Source organism: Cicer arietinum, chromosome 5 (assembly GCF_000331145.2).
Source record: "Cicer arietinum cultivar CDC Frontier isolate Library 1 chromosome 5, Cicar.CDCFrontier_v2.0, whole genome shotgun sequence".
Classification (NCBI taxonomy): domain Eukaryota; kingdom Viridiplantae; phylum Streptophyta; class Magnoliopsida; order Fabales; family Fabaceae; genus Cicer; species Cicer arietinum.
Window position 1 is genome coordinate 67657127 of NC_021164.2, and position 12335 is coordinate 67669461.

The following is a 12335-nucleotide window of genomic DNA, read 5'->3' on the forward strand; positions in this document are numbered from 1 at the left end:
GATGTTGATATATGCAAGGCCCTGCTAGTAAATTTGTTATTATTTTTAAAATTTTATAATAAATATTTATTCATTTTATTTTATTTTTTTGGAATGATTTTATTTTATTCTTTATATATAATATAAATATTAATTTATTGTTTATAAAAAATATAATTACTTTATTATTTTCAAATAATTACTATTTCATTATATTAATTATAATATATATGATTTTTAAATTTATTATTTTTTATATATATATAGATGGACAAGAACAGGCACAAAAATTCCACCCAAATACAACATGTCGGGAAATTGGGGTGGATGTGGATTTTTTCCAAAGAGTTAGGGTGGGCTGAGGGGGTAAAAAATGTCCCATCACATGTATTGAAAAAAAGTTGGTGGTTGTGTTTTTTAAGTATGGAAAAAAGAAATTAGTTGTGGCAAAGAGGAGCATACCCACCTCATTAACCCATTAAATATGGTGTGATATGAATAAACTAATGTAAATAGTAGAGTTGAAAGTACGACTATGTTCCATCATATGATAGAATAGTTTAATGCAATGTCGGTAAAAAAACTATTTTTATTTAACATTTCACAAAAATAATAATTACAACTATTGTCAATCATAAACTTCAACAATAAAAGTAAAAGAATGGTATTTAACCTAAAAATCAATTATAATTCTAATTCCTCACCAAAACCAAACGTCAAAATAAAGCCAGAAATAGAATAAAACAAGTGTCAAAAGAGTCGTAATATTTTTTGACTAAATTAAAAGAGATAAATTATATAATTCTAAAACTCAGAGTTGTTTATGGTTTTACTCAGTAAAATAGGTGAAATTGTCTAAGTTGTTTCTTACCATCATATGATGTTTTCCTTCAAAAGGGGGGTTTGGATGTTTCTTGATTCCAAACTTTTTGCTTCCGTATCTTTAGATATTCCCCACAATACAGAATAAAACCCAACGACAATCACTAGCACCTATAAAACTGCATTAAAAGACAACAATTAAGTTGTGTTTTGATAAATAAACTCAATAGTACTACCAAACACAATCTGTAAGAAATAACTTTTTTTTTATTCAAATATTTATGAGTTTAAGTAAATGACAAATTAATCAGAAGAATCCAAATTCAAACTTTAATCAAAATAATTATTATCCAAATTTTACTTATTTTTCAACCGTATTTAAAAGACTGATGCTCATTTTTTTGAAACCAAAGGATTTAAAAATATAAAAAAATTCATAAGAGAGCCACACAACCTACCTTCCAAGATATAATGCATCACCAAGAATGACAACACCTATAATAATCGATATGACAATTTCTATGGGCTTGAACATGGAAACAAAAACAGGTCCTCTCTGGTGCAAACACCAAGCAGTAACACCAAGCAGAAATCCAGATCCAATGAATCCCTGGAAATTTTCATCAGAAAGCCTCAGATTTCAAGACAAAGATAATTAATAGTTACTGTAACTTGTACTTTAATCTAATTATATACATTTTGCTTCCCGCATATAAAACTGCTAGCAACGTCAACTTGGGTTCCAAGCTCCAAACTCTGATGTCACTTCCTACAACCAAACTGGTCGCAGCAGATAGAATGGACACAAAGAAACAATAAAAGAATAAACAATCAACTCTGCTGGATATTTCTTAAGAATAGAAGCCTGAAATACAGCCAATTATAATTAGTTTATTACAAAGTATTGGTGTCATTCAATGCAATTAGAAATTATATAGATAATTAAATCTATACTATATTGTTTGTAAATTTCACCTGTACTATAGTAAATGCTGAATTCATCACACAATCAGCTGTAAGAAATAATCCTCCAAGTATCCAATTAGAATCATGCAAGGAATTCGGATGCTGAGATAAGTTTGCATGTATTGGTTCGTTCAGAAGTGCAACACCTTTGTATAAAGTCGCAAACAAAGCACCAGAAATTGATACTATTGTTCCCAATGATTTAGCTAGGCTACCTGAGCTTCTCCAATCTAGCTAGTTTTTCCATTCTAAAACCACAAAGTGACATGAGTTTAGACAGATCTATAGAAGACTAGCAGTTAAAAATTGATCCAGATACATTTCCCAAATGAAATAAGTAATTAAAATTTCTCAACAACTACCTCCAAACCTTGCTCCATTAAGTATGATGGGCTACATGGATGATATTTTGAAAGAAAAATGATATTTAGACACAATTTCACAATAATATCAACAAAAAATTAATTGGTTAATGCAAATTAAATATGTGATCAATTAAGTTTAATAAATAAACTAAGGCATCGCAACTCATTGACATCTTGTGAATGTAATTATACATGATTTTGAACTTAATAAACCACAACTTTTAGGTGTTCAAATATACGTTACAACCTCTCTTATTTTTTATATAAGAGACAATTGAGTTATAATTGGATCAACAAAAATTGATGTATTTGATTCATATTGTGGATCAAATACATCACCTTTTGCTGACCCAATTATAATTTAATTGTCTTTTACAAAAAAAAAAACGGAGGAGTATTCATGTACAACAATAATTTATGATCAAATAGTCACCTAAAAATTGTGATTAATGACATTTACGATCTTTGAGATGGTTAATGAATTTGTAATATCTTGATATATTTATTTATTAATCATTTACTAAATGTAATATTTAACTACGTGGTTGAGTTGCATTAACCATCATGTCAAATTGTGCCAAAACAATATAACTTATTTTGAAATGGCAGAGTATGAAGTTATAGTTAATGGTGATAGTACATTAGACAATAAAAGAAGAGCATTAGCAAGAAGGAAAATATGGGACAAACGAACCTAAAAGCAACGGCAAGAATGAAGGTGAAACCAGGAACAAGATTGCGTATGGATGTGGAAAGTGTTGGTGGGCTATAGTGAAACCCAGCATATCCAAAAACCTGATCCAAATAACTGAAAAATAAACTAAACTATTAACAAACATATTGGATAAGTTGGATTTGAAATGTAATAAGATAAGGGATAGTTTTACCCTGTTTTTATTTTTTAATTACACTATAGGTTAAGTGAGACGTAAGTTAAGTGGATTTAATTTACTATATATGCAAATAAAAATTAAATTCGAGTGTAACTAAAAAAAAGAGTGAAACTAGCACAAGTGATAGAATAATATAAGGAAGGATGAACTTGCCCAATTAGTGCAAGATTGAAGAATTCAAAAAGGGTGGAAAACGTGATTGGAGGCCATTCAAATCTGTGGATGAAGAAGGAAGAGGGAAGAAAAATGAGAGCAGCAATGGAATTAGAGTAGAAAATGAACACGAAATTGGTCATCCCTTGGTTCACTCACCTAGCAATGAAGAACATAAATATATACCAGTATCCCATTGGAAAGCTGAGGATGCAGCCAGTTGGCATAAAATCGGTGACTTTAGTGTATTTTGGAGTAAAATTAGTGATTAAATTTAAGTATTAAAAATTATTTAGATGAGAGAGAATGATTGATAAAGAGAGATAGATATAAAGTCACAAAAGGTAGGAGATTCAAAGGTAGAGAATGCTTACCCATAGGAAAGAAAGTTGCAAATAAATGAAACGAACTAAGGTAAATATATGACTAGGGACAAAGATATAAACAGTACACCTAGTACTTTAAGATTAACATTAAAACTATCACCAAGTACCATTATGAAATCTTTTTCATAATTTAATTGTCAATTTTTATTTTCAACTCTCCAATATACTTGGCCAAACTTCTCTAAAGCTTTTCTTAGTTTTTTGTTTTTTGAGTTTTTTTTCTTCTTTTTCAACGACCACAAAGAGTTTGCTTTGAACCCTAAGAGATATATACTAACGAAAATGCTATTTTTGTCCGTGGAGGTCCAATGATTTAATTAATTATGAACACTTAAAAGTTATATGCAAAAAGTTTAGAGTTTAATATCGACTATTAACATTTATGTTTCTTTACATATGTACTAATTAATAATATTTCTCTATAAAAGATATTATCGACCTAAAAAACTATTAATCCTATATAAAATTAGTACGTTTATTTTATTTAGTTTTTTACATGTATTTTCTTTTTGAAATAGTAAATATTAGTATATTAATATAATGTGGGTGGAGGTATAACTTTTCATCTCCTTGTCACTCTATTCCCGTAAGCACAAAGTAAAACTTTGATATCCTATGAACTAAGTAAAACTTTTATATCTCATTTCATCTTTTCATATTCTTATCCTTCTACTCTCTTAACTACTAAGTAAAACCTTATTATCTCTTGACATATATTAAACACATTGATATATAAAATTTGTGTCAATGATAATATAATGGATCAATTTTAAACTTAACAATTTTATTTAGTAGATAAAAAATTAACTAATCTTAAATCTACTAATAACGTATTTGAGTTTGTTAGTGTCACTGAATAGAAAAATATAATTTTTTTTTATAAATATTTATAGGATTCTTAAATTTTCTATATCTTGAACAAAAACATGATCCTTTTATTTCTAAATTTTAAAATTTTCATTAAAAAAAAATTCAGTTTTTGCTTTACAATATGTAGTAAAATAATTTTTTTTTTAAATTAAATTTATTTTTTAAAGAAAATAACTTTATATCACAGTTCTAAATAGATACGAGTTTCAACATAAAATTGTTATTAACTATCTCTTATATATATTTAAAGTAGACTTTCATGCCACCTCATGACTCTCATGCCACTTCATAGGATTTCTTCCACATGTGCAAACATATTTCACCTCAGCAAAAAAACTTATGTGTACGCCTTAGAGAGTTCTCTTGTGTTTTTATGTTTCACCTCATTTTTTTTACTTAGTTTCTAAATTATTTTTTCCTCTTTTAATCTCTCTAATCCCTAATTTAAAATTCGTGGTTGTCATCGAAATTAGAGAAGAAGCAACAATTTTATTATTATTTAAATTTTGGTGCCCATAATTTTAAAAATGGATTTTTTAAATGTAAAATTAATTCAATACTTATTTAATTTTCTTAATATTTTTTGTTAATTTATAGTATTTAAAAGTATTAAGTAAGTTTATTTTAAAAAGATTGTATATAATTATTTTACAATTGAATTTTTATTTATTTACATATAATATATATTATAGATAAATTTAAATTTTTAGTACTTTGTCGTATTTAGTTGTTACAGTTAGTTCATTTATCTTTTTTTTTTTTTCCTCATAACTTCTTTATGTTCAAAAATGTGCATCATGTCTTCTACTTATTTATTTATTCTAAATGTTGACGTCTCAAGTTAAATCACATAATTTTTAATAATGTTTTTGTTTTAATATATTTTTAATTCCTATAAAATTTTAACTTTACAATTTTAGTATTTATAAAATAAAAATATAATTTTTAATCTCTGCAAAATTATCATATATTTTATATTAAAAAATATAATCTTAAGTTATCAGATACTTTAGAATGAATTTTTCCATGCATTTTTATGAAATTATAAAAATTCTCTTCACAAAAATTGAGTTAAAAATTCAATTTCTAAATTCATATTTTCGTCAATTTTATCTTGTTTTCACATTTAAAAAATTTATATTTATTTATATCAGTTTAAAAAATTATAAATTTTGGTGGATAAATATTTTATAATATTATAAAAATGTTAAAAAAAGATTGTTCAATTTTTTTTGAAATTAAAAAACAATTAAACATGTTTCATTTCAACAAGTACTAAAATTATTTATTATATAATTTTATAAAGATTAAAAATTATATTTTTATTTTATAGATATTAAAATTGAAGTGTTGAATATGATTAACGACATATACAACAACAATGTGATTTTCATGTACATTGCTTTTTGTTGCCAAAAAGAAATGTGTTTGGTTGAGGGATTTAATTTGAGCGATCTCATCCCTAAGAGTTAACCAAAATGTGTTTGGTTGAGGGATTTAATTTCGAGCAATCTCATCCCTACGAGTTAACAACAATCACAATGATAAAAGTGCTTACCTAATACTTAATAGCAATGAACTGGTTTAATATTCTTTTGAATTACAACTGTATTCTAAACATTCTAGATAGATAAAGATAGTTATCATTGTTGTATGCTTATTGATGAAAGTAATTAGTATGAAGAATATGACTATTAGATTATGTTGGTTTAATATTGTTGTATGTTCATATATTGAAAGTATGAAGAATACTTAATTTAGAGCGATTTTTTTTTTGTTGCTAATAAAGGTAATTTTTTGTAAATTTATTTTTTATTAAAAAATATATATTTATTTATTTTAATTGGTAGATTATATCAGAAACAAACATCTCAAATTTAATGTCGTTAAAACAAAAAATTATATATATATATATATATATATATAAACAAACTCATAACATATCAATTAATAATATAAAATAAAATAAATATCTATAAATTTTATAAAATTAAAATTATTAAAATATTTAAATTTTTAAATATGTAGTTTTGATGATAAAGTCATCTTCTAAATTAAATAATTATCATAAAAAAATAAAAAAAAATCAAACAATATCGTAATAAGACATCGAACTAAATAATTCTGTTTTCAGACAATATAAAAATCACTTATTTTGAAGAAAATAAAACAGATGAAAAAACTGACGTAGATGGTGAGTGATGCTAGCTAAAAAATACTGAAAACCTCTCAATTTTTTATGGGTAGTAAAAAGCTGCCGATAAGTTTTGTTTATGTACTACACATTTATTGACTTTGTAGAATAATTTTGATTTTTAAATATTCAATATTGTTTTGAAATTTTAAATTTATGTTTGATGTTGATGTATGTTTAATATGACATTTTGATTTACTATTAAATAAATGTTGTTGCCCACTAATTGAACATAATAGATTGTAAACTGTAATTAAGAAATATTCTTTAAAAGAATTTCTCTATTGCACGAGTTTTATAACTACTAGTAATATTAAAATTTATTGTTTAAGGTAAGTTGTTGGCATGAAAATGTATAATTCTTCGAGTGACACAAGAATTTGGATAGATATAATTGAAAAGTTACTTAAACAAATGCATGATCCTTGCCATGATTCTTCCCGAGCTTTGTTGTTTTGTAGTTGTTCACTTGATGAGTGTTATGTTGATTCTTCGAGACGAGATCATCTTTAACATTACCAAAAACACAAAGTTCTTACAACTCCAAGATTTATAAGAATCTATGATCATTTTTAACTTTCTGTCACAACTCAAAAACTAAACGTTATAACCGATATACAAGTTATACTTATAGTCTGACAAGCCTACCAACTAATTTAACAACTAAACAACTAAATAGTTTTCAATAACGATTTTGAAAAAAAAATATATATAATTTTTCTCGAAATTTCGACAGAATATCCTATATAAAATTTCAACGTTTCCAAATTTATAAAATTCATATTTAAACTTTTAATTCAGTCATGTTCCAAAATAGCATAATTTAAGTATTCAATACATCTTCCAAAAACACTTTCTAGATTCAATATAGCTGCAAAGTACATCACGACTCAACAAACTTAAAAAAAAAAAGATCTTCGATCAAAGAGGTCTACCAAAAAAATATAATCGAGACTTGAGTCTACTAACAGCTTATTACTCGACTGCTTGAGAGGAGACAAAAACTTAGTGATGAGACAACAATGACCACCAACTAGAAGGGAAACACAAAAAAACACGAATAATTATTTTACAAAATCTTTATTTTACAAAATCTATCGGCGACAGCAGCTGACAACCCCCTCCGATCGCCATGACCGCCATCTATTGTCGCCTCTAATTGAAGTCTTACAAAACTTAGAGGGGTTAAAGTAAGTAAATATTTAGAAATTATGAAAAATAAAAAGAGTTTTTATACAAATATATTTACAAAAAGAGAAATGGAGTGTTTTACAGAAACTCCCAAGTGAAAGAAGACACGGACACCCTGCGGTATCATTTAACGGGTTTTGATCTTCATCTACTTTGGCAGTTATCAGGTGTATGACTTGTTACATTTAGGCATTCCAATTTCCATTCCATGTAAACATACAATTTGGACGGCAACCACAACACAAACCCATGCTTTGGAATTTCAACCCAATTTCAATTTTACGCATTTTTATTTTCTAATTTGAACCCCCTTTTATTTTTGGATTAAACCAAGATAAAAGAATGTTTCAAACAGACTATTATTATTACTCCTAACCATAGAGCAACAGATAAGATTTTGTTCTCTTAAATTTCTCAGCAAACAGCTGTATATAATGTAATAATTATTACTTTAAATTCCAAACGACTAATTTATATACAGAAATAATTAAGAACCGGTGCAAGATCCAATTTATCATTCTATTTTCTCCTTCAACACTTAAAAAGTACAACAACAATTTTCATCAATCATGCAACCAGCAGAAACAGAGAAGAATCCTGTAAGATATATGCATACAGTTTCAGAAGCTGGTCGACTTCTCCCTTCATCAAGCCGCTGGAACTCCATAGCACTTGACTTTAAACTTGCTCCAAAGTCTTCTACTTCCTATGATTCCATCCCTTCACAGTTTCCAAAATCTGTTGACTACAATCTTGTCATCACCGATAAAAAACACTTCCATCGTTTTACTTTTATTACAGTAGCAATAGTTTTTGCTGTCATAGCAGTGGCTTTGCTTGTTCACTTTTTACCTCAGAAGCATAAGCATCAAGGCTCTTCAATCAATCTCAAGTTGGCAATAAATCAGGCTCTAACATTTTATGATGCTCAAAAATGTACTAATTCTCTTTCTCTTGCACAATTCCTCTTCAAGTGTTTTTTTGTCTTAATCCTCCAATTGTCAGAGTTCAGTCGAGAGGTAAGTAAAGTCTGACAAATGATTGTTTTTGTCAGGGTTTGATCTCAAGTAGTCTCGATCACTTGTCCTTAACTGAAATTCCTTAACCACTTGGTTATATTTTTTTACTTATAATTCAACAAGTTTTTTTTTTTTTTTTGTGTTGCAGCTGGGAACTATCCAAGGAACAGTCCAGTGAAATATAGAGGAGACTCAGGATTACAAGATGGGAATTCAGCAAAGACTAATCTTAGTGGTGGATATTATGATTCAGGAAACAACATTAAGTTTACATTCACCACAGCTTATACTATGACTTTGTTGAGTTGGACTGCAATGGAATATCAAAGTAAATATGCTGATATTGATGAGCTTGACCATGTCAGAGACATCATCAGATGGGGTACTGACTATTTGCTCAAGGTGATCATTCCTTCACCTGCTGGTTCCAACCTAACACTGTATTCCCAGGTAAGTTATACATTTTGTATCATGTTTAATTCCTATTCAAACAAGTTTTTCGAACCCTAGTTAGAACAATCCTTGATCTGACTTTACTTGCTATGACTGAACTTTTGATTATAAGGATCCCTTTCCTCTAGGATCTGGAGGGTTAAAGTTATCCGTTATGAATATAAATTGTTACATGTTTTTTCAATTTTATTAGGTTGGAAGTACAATTAGTACTAACAATGAACCGAATGATATAAGTTGCTGGCAAAGACCTGAAGACATGAGTTATGTTAGACCAGTTTCGGTTTGTGATGGTTCTGCTACCGATTTAGCTGGTGAAATTGTGGCAGCATTATCTGCGGCGTCGATGGTATTCAGAGAAGACCAAGATTACTCAGGGAAACTAGTTCAAGCAGCAGAAAGCCTATATGAGGCAGTTACAAAGGAAGATCCTAAAAAGCAAGGAACCTATACCTCTCTTGATGCCTGTGGAAAACAAGCAAGAATGCTTTATAACTCATCTAGTTACAAAGATGAGTTAGCTTGGGGAGCAACTTGGTTATTTCTTGCTACTAAAAACACTAATTATCTTGCAAATGCAACTGAGTTTTTTTTATCAGCCAAAAGTGGTGAAACAAATTTAGACAAAGGGGTGTTTTATTGGAATAACAAGCTCAATGCTGTTGCGGTAACTTTAATCTGACACTAGAGCTAAATTTTTCGACAAATTTGGGAGAAAAAGGGATTGTAGTATAATGTTTTTAATCTAAATATTTGCAGGTTTTACTTGCTGGTATTCGATATTTCCAGGATCCTGGTTTTCCATATGAAGATGTTTTGAAATTTTCATCAAATACTACTGACTCCCTCATGTGTTCGTATGTTTTCAAAAAATATTTGAGCAGGACACCTGGTAATTAATCAATTCTATGATAAATTGAAAGTTAATTTATGTTCAATCATTGAGGCATCATATGAGTGATTATATAAGTATATGATTCATGTCAAACATAATTGTAGGTGGATTTATTATACCAAAACCTTATAATGGACCATTACTCCAGTATGCTGCAACAGCCTCTTTTTTAAGTAAATTGTATAGTGATTACATTGATCATCTCAAAATATCCGGTGCAAGCTGCGAAACCGATGAATTCTCGGTGACAATGCTTCGCGATTTCGCTAGCTCTCAGGCAAATAACTAGCCTCCTCCTGGACATTTTGTATTGTAAGATATGAATTGGAAATAGTATCTAACTTTGCTTTCTTGTGTTTCAGGTTAACTACATCTTAGGACAAAATCCTATGAAAATGAGCTATTTAGTGGGATATGGTGGCAAGTTTCCAGTCCATGTTCATCACAGAAGTGCATCAATCCCTTGGGATAATCGGCACTACAATTGCGATGATGGTAAAAAATGGCTGAACTCTAAAGATCCAAATCCACAAGTTCTTTTGGGAGCAATGGTGGGAGGGCCAGACACAAATGATAAGTTCGCTGATCAAAGAGGCAATCAAAGGTTCACTGAGCCAACCATAGCAAGCAATGCTGGCTTAGTTGCAGCATTGATTGCACTTCAAGATCCTCCTTATAATTCACATGACTTGAAAAACTCATTGTGGGAATGGACTTGATTTATTATTTGAACACGTTCATTCCATTTTAGGCTATATTGAAAGTCTAATATTGAATTCCTCTAAGAGGAACAGGATTGTTTTGAGGCTATGTGTAAAAGTCTAGAAACTTTCATGCTGATTTTGATGGATTTAAAGCAAATATATTTCATTTGGTCATCAATAATTTGATGGATTTGTTTTTTATATGGTATCCCAAAATATAAACAAAAATGGGTCAAACAAAGTTGATGTATTTGGTCAATTTTTGATTAAATACATTAATTTTCTTTGACCCATTTTTGCTTATATTTCGAGGAGGGAGTACTGTTTATGTCATCAAATGTAAAGTTCACGAAATGAGAATTAATTATTACAGGATTTTGATGCAATAAAGGCATGATTAATCAGATAAATGCTATCTAAAGTGAGTTTCTCACTTTAGAAGAGTTGAATCCTTAAATTATATCCTCTATGCAGATAAAATCAAAATCAACTAAGTAAAATTTGATGTGTAAACAGCTATATTAACCAGGTGGATGTAAACTTGTGTAACTGCAGAACTGTGTGGATACAAATTTTGCTGTACAAGTTATTTACATGCTAACAGTGTCGGAGGAAACCAAACTATACAATATAAACTAAGCAAAGTTGCACATCAGCTTTTCTCTCTTAGCTTCAATTTGACTTAAGCCTGTCCAAGTTATACATTTTCTGTAAAATAAAATAAATATTCATCAGGTAAGTATTGATGACACAAAATCCAATGAGCATGACCAATTGATGTTATATCAGAAATCAAAAAATTAGACTTACTAGAATAGAATGAATATCCTCAAGAAAAGGCACAAGCAAAGAAACAAAAATCTCCATTTTCTCCCTTAGAGTGTCACAGTTTTCATCTTTTTCCCTGAGGAGATCCATGAAAGTTTTAGTATCAGGCACTAGTTTTATACCCACCTGCAGTACTAATTCTGTTAGTTCAGCACAAACCGATATCACAATTTCAATTTTGGTCACTATATGCCAAAAATTATGCAAGATTTGTATGCAGTACAGTATTTCATTAAGGTTATTTACTCGGAAATGGATTGAAAAGTGGAAGAAAAAGGAACAAAATGGTTATTACTCTGAAAGCTGCTGATGAAATCCATCCATGCCATGGGTTCAAAGTTGCATCATAAGACTCTTGAACTGCTTGTTCCAGATTCTTTTCAGGATCTGTTGATAGGGCTTGTAATAATGCTGATGTAAAATCCAGGGATCTGCATATATAGTGGCATATCTGTAAGTGAAAATTACAACAAAAAACTTATTCATATGAAAAGTATGCAAAGAAAGACAAACTCTGCAATTACTTAATGATTATAATCTGAGTAACAATATCTTGGTCTGTTATTTTATAGAAAACTTTAGGAGCTGATTGTGCAACCTATACCTAAGTGTAGGGA

General features: G+C 28.9%; 2 protein-coding genes and 1 pseudogene across 2 annotated transcripts in view; 1 reads left to right on the forward strand and 2 right to left on the reverse strand.

The window, feature by feature from the left end:
* Positions 1-743: 743 nt before the first annotated feature.
* Positions 744-3405, reverse strand: LOC101494499 (WAT1-related protein At5g40230-like; annotated as a pseudogene).
* Positions 3406-7912: 4507 nt separating this feature from the next.
* LOC101492774 (endoglucanase 25-like) lies at positions 7913-11049 on the forward strand. The gene is made up of 6 exons (XM_004502534.4): positions 7913-8755; positions 8987-9288; positions 9485-9958; positions 10051-10183; positions 10291-10463; positions 10549-11049. The coding sequence occupies exons 1-6, from the start codon at positions 8389-8391 to the stop codon at positions 10903-10905; spliced, it is 1806 nt and encodes a 601-aa protein (XP_004502591.1). The 5' UTR covers positions 7913-8388; the 3' UTR covers positions 10906-11049.
* Positions 11050-11411: 362 nt separating this feature from the next.
* Positions 11412-12335, reverse strand: part of LOC101493103 (glycolipid transfer protein 2-like) — a 1871-nt gene continuing 947 nt past the window's right edge. The window contains exons 4-6 of the mRNA XM_004502535.4: positions 12014-12149; positions 11701-11844; positions 11412-11598 (exon numbers count right to left, since the gene is read on the reverse strand). Of these exons, the coding sequence (XP_004502592.1) occupies positions 11563-11598; positions 11701-11844; positions 12014-12149 (316 nt within the window). The 3' untranslated portion in view covers positions 11412-11562. The remainder of the gene's footprint in view (positions 11599-11700; positions 11845-12013; positions 12150-12335) is intronic.